General features: G+C 31.7%; 2 protein-coding genes across 2 annotated transcripts; both read right to left on the minus strand.

The window, feature by feature from the left end:
- Positions 1 to 2,108: 2,108 nt before the first annotated feature.
- Positions 2,109 to 3,745, minus strand: LOC110420355 (ubiquitin-ribosomal protein eL40 fusion protein). Its single transcript, XM_021433636.2, has 5 exons — positions 3,586 to 3,745; positions 3,403 to 3,489; positions 3,197 to 3,299; positions 2,371 to 2,437; positions 2,109 to 2,276 (listed from the first exon to the last, which is right to left on the minus strand). The coding sequence occupies exons 1-5, from the start codon at positions 3,686 to 3,688 to the stop codon at positions 2,250 to 2,252; spliced, it is 387 nt and encodes a 128-aa protein (XP_021289311.1). The 5' UTR covers positions 3,689 to 3,745; the 3' UTR covers positions 2,109 to 2,249.
- Positions 3,746 to 16,337: 12,592 nt separating this feature from the next.
- On the minus strand, positions 16,338 to 18,146 carry LOC110420338 (small ribosomal subunit protein uS11z). Its single transcript, XM_021433614.2, has 6 exons — positions 17,988 to 18,146; positions 17,446 to 17,565; positions 17,323 to 17,368; positions 16,953 to 17,038; positions 16,713 to 16,842; positions 16,338 to 16,613 (listed from the first exon to the last, which is right to left on the minus strand). The coding sequence occupies exons 1-6, from the start codon at positions 17,988 to 17,990 to the stop codon at positions 16,546 to 16,548; spliced, it is 453 nt and encodes a 150-aa protein (XP_021289289.1). The 5' UTR covers positions 17,991 to 18,146; the 3' UTR covers positions 16,338 to 16,545.
- Positions 18,147 to 19,348: the final 1,202 nt, after the last annotated feature.

The following is a 19,348-nucleotide window of genomic DNA, read 5'->3' on the forward strand; positions in this document are numbered from 1 at the left end:
TCTTCTACAATTTGTAGCTTGAAAATCTTATTTTATATGAAAAATATATTATTACATAATCAATCAAATATTACACAAGATATTAACATCACACCTTACACCAGCATGTTACTACCTAAGGCCTTACTGCTTAAGGTGTTATTACCTAAAACATTACTGTTTCAAGTGTTACTATCTAAGGTGGTACTGCTCGAGGTGTTACAGTAAAATGTGTTATAGTACAATTCGTTATAGTACAAAATAAAAGTTTTTCTTAAATTAATACATAAGAATTATCTTTTAAAAAAAATCTTATACAGGGAGCAAATTGTAGATAGTTGATTTTGGTCATTACCTATTCTCTAAAGAATTTTGTTTTACAGTGTAATGTTGTACAAAGAATAATGAGAACAATTAGAATAAGTGAAGCACTACTTCACATAGAATTAAAACAAGTGAAATACTACTTCACACAGATGACAGTGAAAGTAATTAAGAATAAGTGGTAGGGTTCATGAGTTACTTTTATCTTTAGAAGTTCTGGAGAGTTTAGTTTAGTGGCTTAAATATAGAAGTAGTTAAGAGGTATTACTCTTAACCTTTTCCTGAAAAGCGTTTCTCTCTCTTACCTTATTCTCGTATATCTATTCACATATACCTTTTTTCTTTTGTATTTATTCACGTACATATTTTGTTTCTAACTTGTTTGCATATAGCTTTTCACATATACTTCATTACTTATCCTCAATCATTACTTTACTATTTATCTAATCTCTTCTATTTACCACGACACTTAATACTTTAAGAGCTACTCCAATCTTTCTATCTACCCCCTTCTATACATCATTTTTACTTTTTTCCAACAATCCTGTCCCTTTCACAACTACCCTTTTACAAGTATCTAAAACCTTACAACTTGGAGGACAGTAGTGTCATGCCAAACTTGGGTCAAAGTGGAAAACATGCCTTTCCATTTATGACATGAAGATGTTTTTAGTTCTATAGGGAGTAAATGGAGCAAATTCATCAAAATTGATAGGGTTACCAAGAGAAGGGAACGGTTTGATTATGCAATTTTGTTGAGAGAGGTGGTTAATAAGATGAGTTTTCCAACCAAAATTAAGTTCCATTTTAATGGACAGTGTTTCCTCGTTTTGGCCTCTCTGGCGGAGATGAGCAGGAGAGAATTGCAGAACTAAGCGTGGGAAGCATATAAGCTATCAGAAGCAGTAGCAGACTACTCCCCTGAACTAATTCCGAAGCTCGACAGTGGTGCAATGTTGAAGATGGGGCTTGCTCCAAAACCGTGGATAGCACCGGTCAGAACGTCGTCTCGATAAGCAGGGATCGCCATACAGGAGCAAGTAAAGATTTTGAATCTGGTCAAGTATTGACCTCGAGTTCTAACAATGATAGCCCTAGGTTTGGAAACAGATGTGCAAAATAGTGAGAAGACTGAATTAAGTGGTTCGGCACAAAAAGGGCTCAACAGCACCTAGGCCAGAAGTTTGAGGCTGAAGCCCGGTTAGGTGCCAAGGGGCTAGAAAGCTGAGTAGATATCAATAGGCCTTCTTGTGACGGTTGAGGGTGTGGGCGAGTGATAGACCGAGCCCAAGAGATGAACAGGCCTAATGACTAAATTAATGTTAAGGACTCTTCTTCAGTGGTCGCTTTAAAATGAGACAAAATGCGACGCTCATGATACAAAATGACTGTGGGGCATTGTAAGCCCTAGTACCACTAGATTATAGGGAAATTACATGGTCTCGCTTATCCTCTGCATTTCTATTAAGCCAAGCCCACATAGACCTCTCGATTGCTGCTTTGTTTGTTCACATGCATGCCCATCTGTTTAGTCTAATTCATAAATAGGTCCCATTACGGTTAAACTCTTACGCTTACATTCATACTGACGAAGTCGCATTTTCCGTAACCTACGATAAAAGCTTGACAGATATTCAATTGAGAATTCGCCTTGCAAGTTGCAACTTTTCTTTTTTCAACTCTTTTTGGTGGACGGCAGTGTTAGGAACTCCAGGTCAATACTAAATCCTCTCTTACAACATTTTGCGGAGATTAGAGCAACAAGGAAAATACCTACCCTAGTCAAACATAAAATTGAACCTCAATTTAAACTCAAAATCTTCATCAATTGCCAAATCCAGATATCACAGTTCAACAAAACAGAACAGCGAAGAACTAAATGGGAAAATTTTCCAAGTCTGATATTCAAATCCTTTTAAAGCAGCTATTATAACGCCACTCTTAGTTTACTTGATCTTCTTCTTGGGCCTCAACTGCAACAAGGTTAAGGAATATTTAGTTCATAGCAACAAGAGGAAGTTCAAAGAATATTACAACCTACATATAACCCAAATACAGAACACAAACCTGATTGCTATGACCGCACTTCTTCTTTCGACAGTTCACAGCTCTTGGATGCAAGCGAGCATAACATCTAGCAAATAAAAAAATTAGGGAAATAAGATTTTTCAGTGACCAAAAACTCAACAAATTAAGAACATTCACAAATATTTAATAGTTTTACATTGCGATACCACTTACACTATAATATTCAACAAAACAGCAAAAAATTAACTGATAAAATGACATTGTCCTATTGAAGAATCAGAGTATACTAGTTCATGTCTGTTTGGCCCTTCGACTTAATCATTCACTACAATCCTACATTATATGAGACATCAATCTCCACAACAACACCACAATAAGTGTTTTCAAATAAGCCTCAAAGCAATTAGAAAAAACTAATCTTGAACTTTATCTAGTGTCATACACAAGGAGCAAAGCATCAAATATCATGTACCACACTAGAAAATCAACTGCAAGTAAAGATTAGACCAGTTGACAAAGTTAAAGAATGGAAATTTTAATGTTGGGAACTAGGATGCCCTCCGTTACATTCTTTTACTTCAAAAGAGGGTTCAACTTGTAGTCCCATTATCACTGATACCAAACATTAAAAATTTGAATGGAATTTATTTCTTGGTTCTTTCCATTGTGCCATTCATGAAAACCAACTGCCAAGAAAATTAGCTCAGCTGACAAAGTTGAAGAATGGTTACAATCATTTTTGGGACCTCGTATGACCTCTATCTCATTTCAACTAAACAGTAGAGGCTAAGTCAGGTCCCCCTTACCAATAACTAAAAAATACCCATAAAATAAAACAAAGTACAGGGAAAAAGAAGGAGCTTACTTGCGGCAAATCATTTTGTCTTGGTTGTATTTGCGAGCCAAAGCCATCAAAGAAGGCTCAATGATTCCACCTCTCAACCTCAAAACAAGATGAAGCGTTGATTCTACCCAAAAAAGAACCAGAAAAGCAAAACCTTAGTTCAAGTATATTAATCAAAATAAAAAATTAAAAATATCGTTAAAAAAAATTAAACCCAAAAGAGAAACCTTTCTGGATGTTGTAGTCAGCCAAGGTCCGGCCATCTTCGAGCTGTTTTCCGGCGAAGATGAGACGCTGTTGGTCCGGCGGGATTCCTGTTAGTTCATACAAGTTAAATTTTTTGAAGTGATTTCTGATTTTAAGAAGAAATGAAGTGAAACAACTGGAAAGGAAAGGAAGCGAAAAATAACCTTCTTTGTCTTGGATCTTGGCTTTGACATTATCAATAGTGTCGCTGCTCTCGACCTCGAGAGTTATGGTCTTGCCGGTGAGGGTTTTCACGAATATCTGCATCTTTTCCTGGCTCTGTCTTTTCTTTCACTGGCCTTCATAAAAGGATTGAGCGGCTCAGTTGGGAAATGTCAGGGTTTTATACTAATTTTCTAGGGTTTCTTTCTTCTGCAGGTATTTGAATGGGCTTATAGCTATAAAAGCCCAATTTTAACTATAATTATCATTTTCAAATGGTATGATATCTTTTAAAAAAATTATCTATTTAAAACAATTTAAATAAATTTTTATTTTTTATTATATTTAATTAAATTTTTATATTTTTATTTTAAATTAAATAAATTTTTAAAATTATTGATTAATTAATTATTATTAATTAAAATACAATCTTTCATTTTACATCATGTGACACATTAACGTAGCATAATAATTGATGGCATGACATGTTAGTATTATACGATGATATAATCATGTGACATTTTTTATTATTCACGTCAGCACCACATAAGCGTCAAATGACAAGTGGCATATTGATTAATGATAATTAGTCAATTATTAATTATAAAGGTTTATTTGATTATAAGAACTTGATTAAATACAACAAAAGAATAAAAATAAATTTAAATTTTTTCAATAATTCATGAATTTTTTTAAGTATTATACTTTCTAAAATTATCAACTTCATTTTTTTTTAATTTTTAATTCACCCATATCTCATAATGATTTAATTTCGCTTTTCTTTATCTTTGAATTAAAATTTAGTCAATTTTTTTATTTCTATACAACAATATGTAAAATTCATATATACATAGAGTAGGAATACAAATAAATGAATCCTTATATAAGAAAAATTAAATACGAGTCTTGTTTTGTTTTCAATCTCTTCCCTTTGCCATTTCAACGAATTTCAATTGTTTTTACAAAACATTTAAAATATTGCTTATGTTAAAACAAATTAACATAGATTATGGATGTATCAAATAGTGTATTGATAATAAGTCCAGGAAGCTTAAGAAATAAAGGGAAATAAAGATCCCTGATTAAAGAAGAGATGAGGAAAGCAGAAGGCTGGACAAAGGAGAAGAAATAAAATGCACAATTTCATTTAATTAAAGAAACGCACCTTATCAGCTGAATATAGGCTTAGTGTAGTGACCGTTGAAAAATTTTGCTATTTAAGTTTTTAAATGTTAGTTTTTAGTTAAAGCTGTAATTAATTCTCTTTTACCTTCTTTCAGGTTAACTAAAGCACATGTATATATACTCTTTGTACCCTTGATTTTGTTATTAGAGAATGTACTCACATTCCTTCATACCCTCTGTGCAGTCTCTCATTTTCTGACATTGTATTAGAGCAAGTATGGCTGTTGCAGAGATCCATTTCAAGAAATCAACAATGATTGCAAGTTTGTTCATTTTTTTTTTGTTTACTACTATTATCTGTTTCAGTTTTCACATAAATCACTAGCAAGTTTTTCATTTTCTTCTAATTTATTTCATCATCTAGCATTTAGCTGTAGTCAAATGGCCGAGTCTACTACTGAATCAATTGCTTTGAAACCACAAGTATCTCAAGCAACATCTGAATTGACACAACAAATATTCCATCACATAGACTGTCCAAGGTCAATCATAATCAATCCTAAATTAACCACAAATAACTATGTGGCTTGGAGTAGTTTTTTCATTTTTAGCACTTTCCATCAGGAACATCTTAGGATTCATAAATGAGACCATACCAAAACTAGCAGTAGCAGACCTTTTATACCCTTCATGGATCTACTGGAACAACTTCATAGTTGCCTCGCTATTGGACTCTGTATCTCAAAACACAGCTTCAACCATATTTTACATGGATTCAAGTGTTGAAATCTAGAATGCATTGAAGCAAAATTTTACATAAGGTTGTCAACGAGTAGAGTACCCAATAATTTTGAGATACTTGAACCTTAACGTTATACAAAATCAACTACCCTAACTCTATTAATTACCTGAATAATTTTAAAAATTATTATCCTAACCTTAACCCTATTACATTTTACTATCCTATAATTACCCTAACTCGTTTAAAAACCCAATTAAATTAAAAAATTATTAAAATCTTCTTCATGGGTACCCAATTAGCCAAACCTGTATACATATACAATAATATTTCTCTACGTATTTCATAAAATTAACTACTAATTAAATTAATAGCAACAGAAATAATAAAATTTAAATTAAATAATCAAAAACAAGGATCTTAAACATAAACTTAAATAACTAAAAACAAATATCCATACAACGACATAAACTTAAATAACTATACATAAATATTCAAATAACAACATAAACTTAAATAACTAAACACAAATATCCAAACAAATAACATAAACTTAAATAACCAAACACATATATCCAAACAACAACAACATAAACTTAAATAACTAAAATAAATATCCAAACAACTAGTTAAACAACATTATAAATTGAGAATAAGGCAAGCTCATGAGCAATTCAATCATCTTCTTCCATGTCAGTATCAACAAGTATAGCAATTGAATCTTCAATTGTTATACATGATCTTACACAAATAAAAAAAAATAAGAATATATATAACACTTAGGATAATAGATAATTTTTTAAAGAAAACAAATGAAATAAAAATACAATGAGTTTAATTACCTTTCGTTTCATTCCTCAACTAATTTTAAGTGCACATCAATGCCTCCAAAGTGTATGATTTAATCTTACTTCAATGGTTAGTCACCACTCTCCCACCAGTGCTAAAAGCTGACTCAAATGCAACTGTAGAAATAAGAATAGTAAGAAAATCTCTGGCCATCATTTGCAAAGTGAGATACTTTATCCCAATTGTCTTCCACTAACTCAAAATATCAAAAGTTTTAGTAAATGGCAAAACTTTGTCTTCCAAAAAATGATCCAATTTTGACTTCACATGCCCATCAATAGAAGAATTCAGAAATTCATACAACATACCATCATCTTGTTCAGATGATTCATCAAATGTTGTTGCTAATGAACTCTGAGAAGACTTTGGTTTTAGATTGGTGGATCTACTATAATATTATTGAAGTAAATCATAACAAGTATTCCTAACTTCTTCAATCTCATAATTTGCAACACCACCATAAATTTTAAGAAAAAAAATACTCAATCACCTTCATTTTATACCTATGATCTAAGATAATCACCACAACTAGCACAATATGAATAGCCTTCCAATATTTTTCAAACTTATCAAACATTTTCTTTGCCATTGCACTAATTATCACATCATTAGAGCACATCCAAATCACAATTGCAATTCAAAGTTTACAAACTTTGACAAAAAAAAAGAAATGTAGTAGGATACTCTGTCCCAGAAAACAAATTGGTGAGATCATAAAACATTTCCAACTTGTCAGCAAGATTTTTTGCTCTCTCCTAGTCTAACTCACTAGGCACATAAGAGTAACCTTGGTCTCTAAGTTTCAACTTAAGGAAGAGATCTTTGTATCCTATAGTAGTCAGAAGCATCACATAAGTTGAATTCTATCTAGTTCTATAATCTAGACTCAACTTTTTAGAATATGACACTTTAGCTTGACGAGCCGCATCTTCAAATTTTTCCAATCTAGATAGACTAGCTCACCAATATACTACACTATCACAAACATTTTCAATCATATCTTCAATCACAGATAATCCATCTCTAACAACAAAATTCAATATATGTGCACAACATCTCATGTGAAAAATTCTTCCATCAAGTAAAAGTTCAAAACTCAAGTTATTCACTAGAATAGAAATCATACCATCATTGGAGCTACAATTATCCATAGTGATAGTAGAGAGTTTGCTCTCTATATTCCATTTAGTCAAATCATTCATCATTTCTCAAGCAAGAACATCCATCATGTGAGGTGTTAGGACATATACAAATCTAAATGTTTACAAAATAATATTAATGAATTTGCTTAAATTTTTTTTATAAAACCATTAATTTATAATATAACACAATTTAAAGAATTAGAATAAAAATTGCTTGCCTCAAGATATAGCTTTGCAACTCCCAAGATTCATCAATATAATGAGCAAGGATAGACATGTAACCTTCTTTTGATTTGAAGTCCACATATCCGTCGTGATTGCTATTCAACTTTTTAACTTCTCAAACCTTTGTTGTAAGTTGGATTTCTTTGAGTAATAAATCTTGTGAATATCCTCTTTAATTGTATTGTGAGAAACTATCTAAACAAGGGTTGAAGACTAGTAACAAAATTCTTAAAACCAACATGAGAAACAATAGAAAGCGGATACTCATGCAAGATTATAGCACAAGCCAACTCATGTCTTGAAATGTCTTGATCAAATGTGTAATTTCTAATCTGAACCTTCCCATCAGCTTGTGTATCTATGCCAAGTTGCTTTTGCTTTTCAAAGCCTTGTTTAATGCCTGAATTTTTTCTCCTTGCACAAGTATTCATTTGATTTTTCAAAGCTTTTGTTTTAATCTTGCTATTGGCCTTAAGAATAGCTTTACAATAATTACAAATTGCCACATCTTACCCATCGATATTTTTCTTTTCAAAATGATTCCAAACCTCCAAAGTTAATTTGCGACGACACTTGGTACTTGAACTATATAATGGAGGTTTACTTCCAGTAGGTGAGATCAAAGATTGACTACCACTAGTAGGAGTTCTAGAAGGCTCAATTAAAGGTGGTTGTTGTGAACTTGACCCTACATATGTTGACTATTGAGAGAGTGTCTTATTTCAATTATAATTAATACTATCATCACATTTGTCAGCCACATCCATTTTTCAAAAGACCTAGAAACATAAAAATAACAAAATCAATGTCTAAATCAAGTTTGACAAAAATAAATACAGCTTTGAAACATACTGAATTCAATGTTATCACACTTTTATTGTTACAGTTAATTGCATATTTTAGCTTTTGATTCCATGTCTCTAATCAAGGAAACACTTGAATAGATCTAAGGTCCCAATATTATCACAAGCTATAGTCTGTTGTCCTATTTGTTCTTTCTTGACAAGTCATAGAACAAAATGTATTTAAATCATTTTTCAACTTCCTTCTTATAGCTATTCTTGGAATGCTTGACACCTTTAGAAATGAATAAAAAATTTTACATATTCATATCCCTAATTGGTTTACAAATGGCCATAGCACAAACATCCTTACGCACCACAACAACAAAATAATTGATAACTTGAAGAATAAAGTCATACCAGTTAAGGGGTTCACACGAGGAAAAGAGTTCCTGTTCTAGCTGGGGAAGAAAAAGGATTGACGGAGCGTTGGGTGACAAGATGTGGTTGTGGCTAGGCCGATGAGGAGAAACGAAAAAGAAAGAGCGTGGCAGCTGGGGAAGAACAAAGACTGAAAGAGCATGGGGCGACAAGGCATGGCTATGGTTGGGCTGCTAGGGAGAAAAGAAAGAAGAAGGAGCGTGGCAGTTGGGAAAGAACAAGGACTAAAGGAACGGTTAAAAGAGAAAAAAGAAAGGAAAAAAAAAGGAGTGGCTAGGGTTTTAATCTTTCTCTCTTTTTTTTAAGCATCAATTACATGAACATTTGGATTAGGAAATTGTGAAGTAAGTTAATAGTCCTTTTCTAATAAGCTCAAGAAAAGAAATTCTGCTATATGAATTTTATAATTTTATAAATTATAATTTTTATAATATTAACATAAAATAAAAATAAAAATATATTTAAAATATATATTAAAAGTATTATACTGTATATACAAAATAGTAATTATATTTTTTATAAATGAATCCAATTTATATAAAGTATAGATGTTAAAAGACATTACAATTTAATTAATAATTATAATTTTATTAATTAATTATATGAATTTATCCTTAGTTACATAAAATTTAACAAAAATAACTCAGTTTCAAAACTACTCTAATCTCACAACTTCTTTTCAGATAATTAAGTTTATATATTATAAATTTTTATAAACAAAGGTATATATATAATTTAGTAATTAATTTATATAATAGTAATTATATTCTTTATAAATGAACTTAATATATAATATAAAGTGTATGTGTTAAAAGACATTATAAGTTGTATACTATAAAGTGTATCTATTACAATTAATAATTTTATAACTTATAATTTTTATAATATTAACACAAAATAAAAAATAAATATATTTATATTTAAAATATATATATATACTAAAAGTATTAGTATATACATAATATAGTAATTATATTTCTTATAAATGAACTCAATATATATAATGTATATATATATTTAAAAACATTCCAAGTTAATTAATAATCATAGTTTAATAAATTAATTTAATTAACTATATGAGTTTGTCTTTAATTACATGAAATTAAAAAAATAGTTAGATTTCAAAACTATTCTAAACTCAAAAACTCTCTTTAAGTATATATATTATAAGTTATAATATATTTAATCTTAAAACAAAATAAAAAGTAAATACATTTATATTAAAAATGTATATAATGTAATTATATTCCTTTGTAATATGATATGATATTCATATTATTTAAACATAATTAATAATCTAATAATTTTTTATTTATATATATTAATGTCATCACATTAATAATTTGGTTAACTATATTTTTAATATATTTGTCAACATTTATCAAAAGAAATTGTTTGTTAAGATGGTATAGGTTTTGGGTGTTTTTTTTTTCCTTACTTGGGTTCGAATCACATCAGCAACAAAGTGGACCAATTTTATTCAATTATTTAAATGGGTATTATAATCGGATTCGAGGCGGGTACTCGCGGAATCCGAATATAAAATAATTGGGTTCGAGTAACGGGTACCCAAAGAGTGACACCTAAACCCTACTTGAACCCGATTTCACTACCCGAACCCGTTTATTGAGTTCCCTAACCTAGTATAACCAACTCGAGTACCCACAAGTATCTTATAATAAGGTACCCGTTGACATCCATAATTTTACGCAACCCAATGACACAAAAGTATGCAATTTGTAGTTCAATTTACAAAATGTGACACATGGGAATAAGTCAGTTGATGCTTACTTCATCAAGTTAAATAGTATTTGAAAGGAATTGAATGCTTTCAACTGTTGCCACATTGTAAGTGTGAAAAATGCAACTCAAACTGCTTCAAAAAGAATATTGAGTAGTATCTAAAGGATACGATATTTAGATTTTCAAATAGTCTCAATGAATCTTTTTCAGCTATTAGATCACAGATCATCATCATGGATCCTATCTCTCCTCTTGATAATAGGGGGAGCATCGAATGGTTTGGTTTGCCTTAATTATAAAGGAGGCCACAATCGATCAAGCCAACCGAGGTGGTGGAACCGACCGCCACTAACCAAGGCAACAGAGAAGCCGATCAAATGGTGATCGACAATGGTCGAGTCTAACGATTGCAAAGGCAAATTTAGCATAACAAATATGGCGGTGATGGACATCTTCTCAAAGCTTTCATTTGAATCCTAACACGTTTCAGTTGTATTTGTAAGCCTTTTTCTTTTTCTTTCCAAATCTTTGATTTCATTACTAAACAATAACCTTAGAAACAACAACCTTAATCTACTTCTTAAATGTTGTCATAGCATCACCTTTGATGACATCCATTATTTCTCAACACTTTCAATAGAAAAAGGGAAAAACCTTTTACTAGTAAAGATCATTCATGGTTTCCTTTCTCCTTTTTAAGAATTATTGGTATGCTCTTGTAGTTTCATGTCCTTGTAATGGATTTCATGGAAAAAGCTCAACTGAAACCCCTGTGAACGTTGTGAGTAATTCTCAAAGCAAAAAGTGAAAGGGTGATCAGAAAGAGGATGTTAAAAAAAAGTTAAAGCTTAGCCTTTCACATTATAGAGGTCAATTTTTTAATCAATTTGGAAAGGAAGATTCTCCACTGACAATCGAATTGATTAACTTCCTAAACCACCACGATCAATCGACTCTTCAACCGGAGCCATTTGATCAAATCTTTTTCAACTGAAACAGCTAGAAACCATCAGTTGGGAGGTTTCAACCACCCAGATGCTCAGCCCTACTTGATAAGGTATGCAACCTAGTTCTCAAGGAAGAGACACACAGAAATCTTCTGTTTCAATCACAACCTTTCCTTGAATCTTTTGCCATGTTAACTACAACTAATGCAAGGAAAAAAATGAAAAAGGACCTTATGTGCAATCATTGTGGAAAAAGAGGTCATACAAAAGACAATTGTTATAGATTAATTAGTTTTCTTGAAAATTTTAAATTCACCAAAAGGGAATCAAGCTATAAGAAAGGAAAAGCATTGGTAAACAATGTCTCTGTTACAATTAAAGTGAAAGCTAATGAAATACAGTCAAATTATGATAAGGATCAGGTGAAGACTAGTAATATGTCACAGATGTCCATTATCAAGCAACTAGTTAGCATATTGATGGAGCTTTTCAATGAGAATGGCACAAACTACAGTGATAGTAAGAACAATTCACCTAATAACCAATAGAAAAAACATTCCCTTGTGAACTCAATATTTGCAAGTATTATATCTAACCATTCTTGTTTTGATACTACAAACAACTTGTCGTCTAGATTTAAACATATTAGTAATCTCATGATAAAACAAAATAGTTGGGTTGTGAACTTTGGTGCAATTGACTTTATATCTAGTACACTAAATAACATCATTTCAGCCACACCTATTAAAAATTGTTTTGTAAAACTACTAAACAATGGTGAAGCAACTGTCTCTCATATAGGAACAGTGAAGTTGACCCCTTGCTTGATACTTGAAAATGTCTTATGTGTCCATGATTTTAAATTCAACTTTGTATCAATAACTAAGTTGACTAAATCAAAGAAAACCTATGTTCTCTTCACTAACACATATTGTGTTATTCAGGATATTCCCACGTAAACAGTGATTGAGGTTGTTAAGGTGTCTGCAAGCTTGTATCTAATGCAAGATAGCCAAGATGGTCAAGACTTGTCACAACTTACTTTTGAAAATTTTGTCAACACTCTTTTTAGTTTTGTATCAATTCCTTTAAGTAAAGACATAAAGACATTGATCTTTGGCATTTTAGACTTAATCATGCTCTTTTGGAGAGAATTAATGTAATACATCAAGTATTTCCTGAAATTAATTGTTCAAATGAGTTATTGTGTGACGTATGCCCACTTGCAAAACAAAAGAAACTACCATTCCTCATGCATGTTTAAAGTTCTAAAACTGTTTTTGAGTTGGTACATATGGATATTTAAGGTCTATATGAAAACCATACCTTATCTAGTCATAGATTTTTTTTTACTATAGTTGATGATTTTTCCAAATTACCTAGATATTTTTAATGAAAAGTAAGTTAGAGATTTCATCAATTATACCCTCTTTTAACAGTATTGTTCAAAAATAGCTTGATGCTAAAATTAAATGTCTTAGAACAGATAATGGGAAGGAATTTGAAATGATTGAATTTTATGTTAAAACTAGTATAATACATCAGCTATCTTAGGTAGATACCCCACAACAAAATGGAGTTGTAGAAAGAAAACAAACTAAGATGCATGACCATTTCAAAATAGATCACCATATGAATTGTTACATAAAAAAACACCTCCTATGACCATTTCAAAGCATTCGGGAGCTTATGCTTTGTTTCCACTCTAACCAAACATAAAAAGAAATTCGATAAAAGGGCTAGTAAGTGCATTTTCATTAGTTATCTAAATAACACCAAAGGATATAAGGTATATAATATTGATGCACAAAGAGTCATAATATCTAAAAATATTATTTTTCATGAAGATTCTTTTCCTTTTCTATTAATGCAGCATGACAGACATCAATCTGCATTTTATCAAACACCTAAGATGCATGGCAATTCTCATACTCTTTTTGAGCCTAATTTCACTAATCATTCACTTTTAAAGCATACATTAGCTGAATTATCACCTGTTGAGCCTATACTAGTTTCAAACTAGCCAAATTCATCATATTTAAATGAAAATTCAAATGACTTGTTAATATTAGATAGTCTGCATACTAGTCACAATACTAATGAAACAGAAATCAGCTTTAATCTTAATCAAACATAGCTACTTAGGAAAAGCATGAGAACTAGACACACTTCAAAATACTTAGATGATTATGAAATAGGTATACCATCCCATACAAACACAGAAACTTCACACCCTATATCCAAATACCTATTATATCAAAATCTATCCCTTGCACATAAGGCATTCACAATATCCCTAACATAAATGAACCAAGTTCATACTAGCAAGCAATTAAGCATTCTCATTAGAGAAATGCCATGAATCTCATATTAAGAGCCTTGGAGGACAATGAAACTTGGAGTATTGTACCTCTGCCTTCAGATTCTCATGTAATTGGATGCAAATAGGTATATAAAGTAAAACTAAATGCTGATGGTAAGATATAAAGGTTCAAAGCAAGACTAGTTGCCAACGGATACAATCAAGTTAAAGGTTTTGACTATTAAGAAACTTTTAGTCTAGTAGTAAAACAATCAACTGTCAGCCTATTCCTAGCTTTGGCTGTTGCAAACAATTGGACATTGTCTTATTTAGATATGAATAATGCATTTCTTCATGGTGATTTAAATGAAAATGTGTATATGGTAAGAAATTAAGGTAGAGTGTCATGGAAGTTCAATATTAGTATGCAAACTCCATAAGTCCTTATATGGACTCAAACAAACTTCCAAGCAACGGAATGTTAAGCTAACTTCATCCATTTTACATTGTGGATTCAAACAATCATTGTTGGATTACTCATTGTTCACCATGAGCTCAACAAATGGAGTTTTCACTACATTATTGACCTATGTGGATGACATTTTAGTTGGTAACACATAAACCAAAGTAGCAAATGATGTGAGAGAATACCTAAGTTCATAGTTCAAACTAAAAGACTTAGGAGTAGTAAAGTACTTCTTAGGACTTTAGGTTGCTTGGTCACCATAAGGCATTTATATATGTCAAAGAAAATATGCATTGGATCTACTTCAAGAATATGGAATGCTTGGAGCCAAACCAATAACCACCGTTGTTAATTATAATCACAAGTTGTCAAGAACAGATAAAGATAAGGAATTAAACAATCCAACAAGGTATAGGTAGTTAGTTAGAAAATTTTTATATTTGACTTTTACAAGATCGGATATATCATATGCTGTACAGGTCCTTTTTTAGTTCATGGACAGACCAACAGAAAAGCATTTCAATGTAGCCCACAGAATGCTGAAGTACTTAAAAAAAGCACCAAGTCAAGGAATTCTAATGAAATCAAGGTCCAATCTAAATATCACATATTTAAACAGTGATTGGGCAGGATGCCTAAACACCAGAAAGTCTATAACAAGCTATTGTATATTAATTGGAGATTCAATGATACGCTGAAAGTCGAAAGAACAACAGGTTGTAGCTCGAAGTTCATCTGAGGCAGAGAGTAGATCCATGTCATCAACATGTTATGAGATGATGTGGTTAAAATACTTGTTGGCAGACTTTGAAATGAACCATAAAATTCTAATGAAACTCTACTGTGACAACCAATCAATAATCTATACTAGCAAAAACCTTGTGTTTCATGAGAGGACAAAACACATAGAAATAAATTGTCACTTCATTTGAGAGAAAATTTTATCTAGGGAAATCAAAGTTGAGCATGTTTTAACATAGCTTCAATTTGCTAACTTGTTCACAAAAGGTTTACAACCAAAACAATTCTAGAAGTTATTATGCAAGATGAGAGTTCATAACATTCACACTTCATTTTGAGGAGAAGTGTCAGATAGTGTATCGATAATAAGTCCAAGAAGCTCAGGAAATAAAGGGAAACAAAGAGTCTAGATTGAAGAATAGATGAAGAAATCAGAAAGTTGGACAAAGAAGAAGAAATAAAATGCACAGTTTCATTTAATTAGAGAAATACACAATATCAGTTAAATATAGGCTTAATGCAAAGATTGTTGAAAAAATTGCTATTCAAGTTTTTAAATGTTAGCTTTTAGTTAAAGTTGTAATTAATTAAGCTCCTTTTCTACCTTTTGTCTAGGTTAGTTGAAACACATGTATATATACTCTTTATACCTTTGATTTTGTTATTAGAGAATTTACTCACATTCCTTCATACCCTCTACGTCGTTTCTCATTTTCTAACAACATGAACAAGTATAATTTTTTTCTTTCTTTTTTTTCATAAAAGAAAATTTTATAATTCAAAAGGAGATATATTCAAATCTCACTGAACTTTTTGTTCTTTGCCATGGTGAATTGATAACACTATGAGCCTATTTGGTTTGTTTTTTTTTTTTTTATTGCTTAAAAGCTATTATGAAACTCTTATAAAAAATAATAACTTTTAAAATTAAATTAAATCTGTTTAGTTATTTTTATAAGCTTTTTCTTATAAATATGTTATTTGATAAAACAACTTATATAAGTTCTAATTTTTGTTAAAATTACAGTAAATGATATTTAATAAATAATTTTTTATTAATTAAGAATTCCTTTTAACCTGCATTGGTGGTCTTATCTTCAAGGGAAGATCAATTGGCACTGGCAAGATTTTTATCTTTCGGGGTAATTTAAGATTAAAATTCTTACTGCTATTAAACAAAAGGTGCCATAACCATAAAAAAATAATTATAAGTGGAGCGTTCCTATACCTCCACACGGAAAACCAAAAACAATAATTATAAGCTTAACTTTAAAGTTGGACTGAATAGTTCCACAACTTTTGTCTTTGTAAATTCAGATCAAAATCCATTCCAGAACTACAAATGTGCAACAAAAGAACAGGGCAAAACAAGCTTGAATCTAATCAGGAAATTGTTTTAAAAAAGAAGGAAAACTTCCAGCATATGAGCAGCAGCTGAGAAAGAGGCAGGAAGCAAAGAATCACAGCCTTCTTCCACGTCTACCACCCTTTCTACGGGTACTGTCAGTAGGAATGGGAGTCACATCCTCTGAGATGAAGAATACGTTACATGTCAGTTTACAGGAGTTGAAGTGAATGAACCTAACCGAAGAAAACCATGAGAAATAAAAGGATGAGCGCATCGTACCTATGCGACCAATTTTCATCCCTGAACGAGCAAGAGCTCTAAGTGCTGACTGGGCACCAGGACCAGGTGTCTTGGTCTTGTTTCCTCCAGTTGCTCGGAGCTTTATATGCAAGGCAGTAATACCCAACTCCTACAGATAAAAAACACGAATAGCCATAAGTTTACTGCATAACCATGTATTGCACCACAATTCAGAGGATGAGTGATCAAGAAACAAATTCAGAGAGTGAACTATAAGACCTTGCAACGTTGAGCAACATCTTGTGCAGCAAGCATGGCTGCATAAGGGGAAGACTCATCCCTATCAGCTTTCACCTTCATACCACCTACAATTGAAAGACATGAGGATTGAGTTAAAAAAATAATATTCACTGAGATATGAAGATCAAGGCATGTTGCAATGTTTAATTAACATTTTTTTATCACAACATTTTAACTGGATTTTAAACTGGTAATCAGTTGGTTTCTTTTCATAAATCCAACTTGGGAGTTGGGCAGTAAAAATATTAGAACCAACTAAGACAATTTTACAAATCTAGAGATAACGATAACAGCAGAAACCCAGGATAGCAAAAGAAACCAGTTTTCAAAAGGCAAGCATCAAACATACCGGTGATGCGAACCATTGTTTCCCTCCCAGACAAATCAGTTACATGCTGCAAATACAAACATAGAATGTTAAAGGTGGTGAACTAACAGGAAATCAATGTAAATGGAAGAGGTTATTACTTACGATAAAAGTGTCATTAAATGAAGCAAAAATGTGAGCCACCCCAAAAACATGCTCGCCCTCTCGTACAGCAGGGCCAAGATTAGTATTCTCCTCCTTGGGCTCCCTAACCTTTCTCCTTGACTACAAAATACCACAAATCAATCAATACATCACATCGGCTATCCTATTTGCATCTCCAAAAAACACCACCGAACGCTAATGCGAGGTTAAAACCTAATACAATTAGTAAATGATTCCGATTTAAACTTGCCCATTTCAAGACTAAGACAAAGCATCGCTCATTTCCTATTTTATTTTTACTTGAGTTTAATTTTTACTTCAGTTTATCTAGCATAGACACATAATAAGAGCTGGTGCAAAGTAAATAAAATCAATCTTTAAAAAAATAAAGAAACATAAAATCACATTGTTTTTAAAATTTAGACAGTAAAATTGATTCCTTTTCAACTATTTTCCATACGCCAATCCCAAACATTTTCTCCGCAGCCGGACAAGATTTATTCACCGGCGAGAATCGAAATAGACGGGAAGAGAAGACTTACCATGGCTTCCGGCTAATGAAAGAGAACTGGAGAAACTAGGGTTTCTGAGAGCGCTTTGCCTAATGTTTTAGCCTCCAACGACTCTGGCTTTCGAAAGGAAGCTTGGATATCAGCGGCTACGATTTATAGCTAGGGTTTTGGTGGCCGTGATCTGAAATGACGAAAAGGACCTTGCATTGGCTCGACGCCGGTGCAGGGTAAATGCGTCCTCGTAAATTTACTTTTTGCTGATTGTTAACAAACGTTTTTGTTTCCCTATGTATTTATTGAATAAAAGAATAATAAGTAGGGTTCTCGTTATCATTAAACTATTCTAACCCAAATCTTATTTGATAGGTTACTCGAATTTTAAAAATAGTCTATTAAATTTTTGAATTGCTATTCGAAATCTGTATTTAAATATTTTAAATATTATTTATTAAATATTTGATTAAAATAAATTTTTATGTATATTATTAATAAAAATTAACTTATTAAATTAAAATTAGTTCATAAAAAAATTAAAATTTAAAATCATATTTAAAATAATTAATGAATTTTAATAGGTATTACATTAATTAAAAAATTATAAACAAAAAATAATAATATATAAAGCTAAAAATTGATATTAAAATTCATTATATATAATGATTCAGGTAGTCAATGTAGAACATATTCATGAAGCTTGGCTAGAAGAAACTTTTATGGACAACACGGATGATGGAGATATTCATGGCACCGACAGAGATATCTCAACATTAGATGCTTCGTTTCTTGATCGAGTGAGATAGAGCCCGAAAGGTAGACAGAAATAATACCAGAAAACGATTCTTTATATCACTTTTTAAATTATGAAGCTAACAATATTTTCTTTCCTGAAACATTTTAATTATAGTTTTGACAAAACTCAGGTTAGCATCCCAGAATGGATCTCTCATAGTCAATGTTCTTGTTGAGCTTCTATCAGCAGCTTTCGACCAGCTTTCCTCTGTGAATAAGCCTCAATCTGCTTTAATTGCCATGTTAATGTCGTTCGCGGCTGCAATTTCATGCATCCTTGAGCTAGCTTGCAAGGCCGGAGAGGAAAGAGTCATCTGGAGGTGGGAAAGCAAGTTACCCCGATTTTACTATTCATCTCCAAGTCGCAGGCGTTTTGGTACTTTCCCTGAAGAAATGATCGGATTAGCTTGTGCCATGCTGCAGTCTATTTTATCAGCAGTTGCTTACACCTTTTACCTTCAACATTCTGATTATCCCCTCAAAAGTATTTTTTGCCCACTTGTCTTCGATCTAGGTCTATTTTGCTCTAAAGTTATGCAGAATCCCTGATCAGAAGGCCTTTCATAGAGATTATAACCTACACTTTGGCATTCCAAGTTTAA

Source organism: Theobroma umbraticum, unplaced genomic scaffold (assembly GCF_002168275.2).
Source record: "Theobroma umbraticum cultivar Fairchild unplaced genomic scaffold, ASM216827v3 scaffold_86.0, whole genome shotgun sequence".
Lineage (NCBI taxonomy): Eukaryota > Viridiplantae > Streptophyta > Magnoliopsida > Malvales > Malvaceae > Theobroma > Theobroma umbraticum.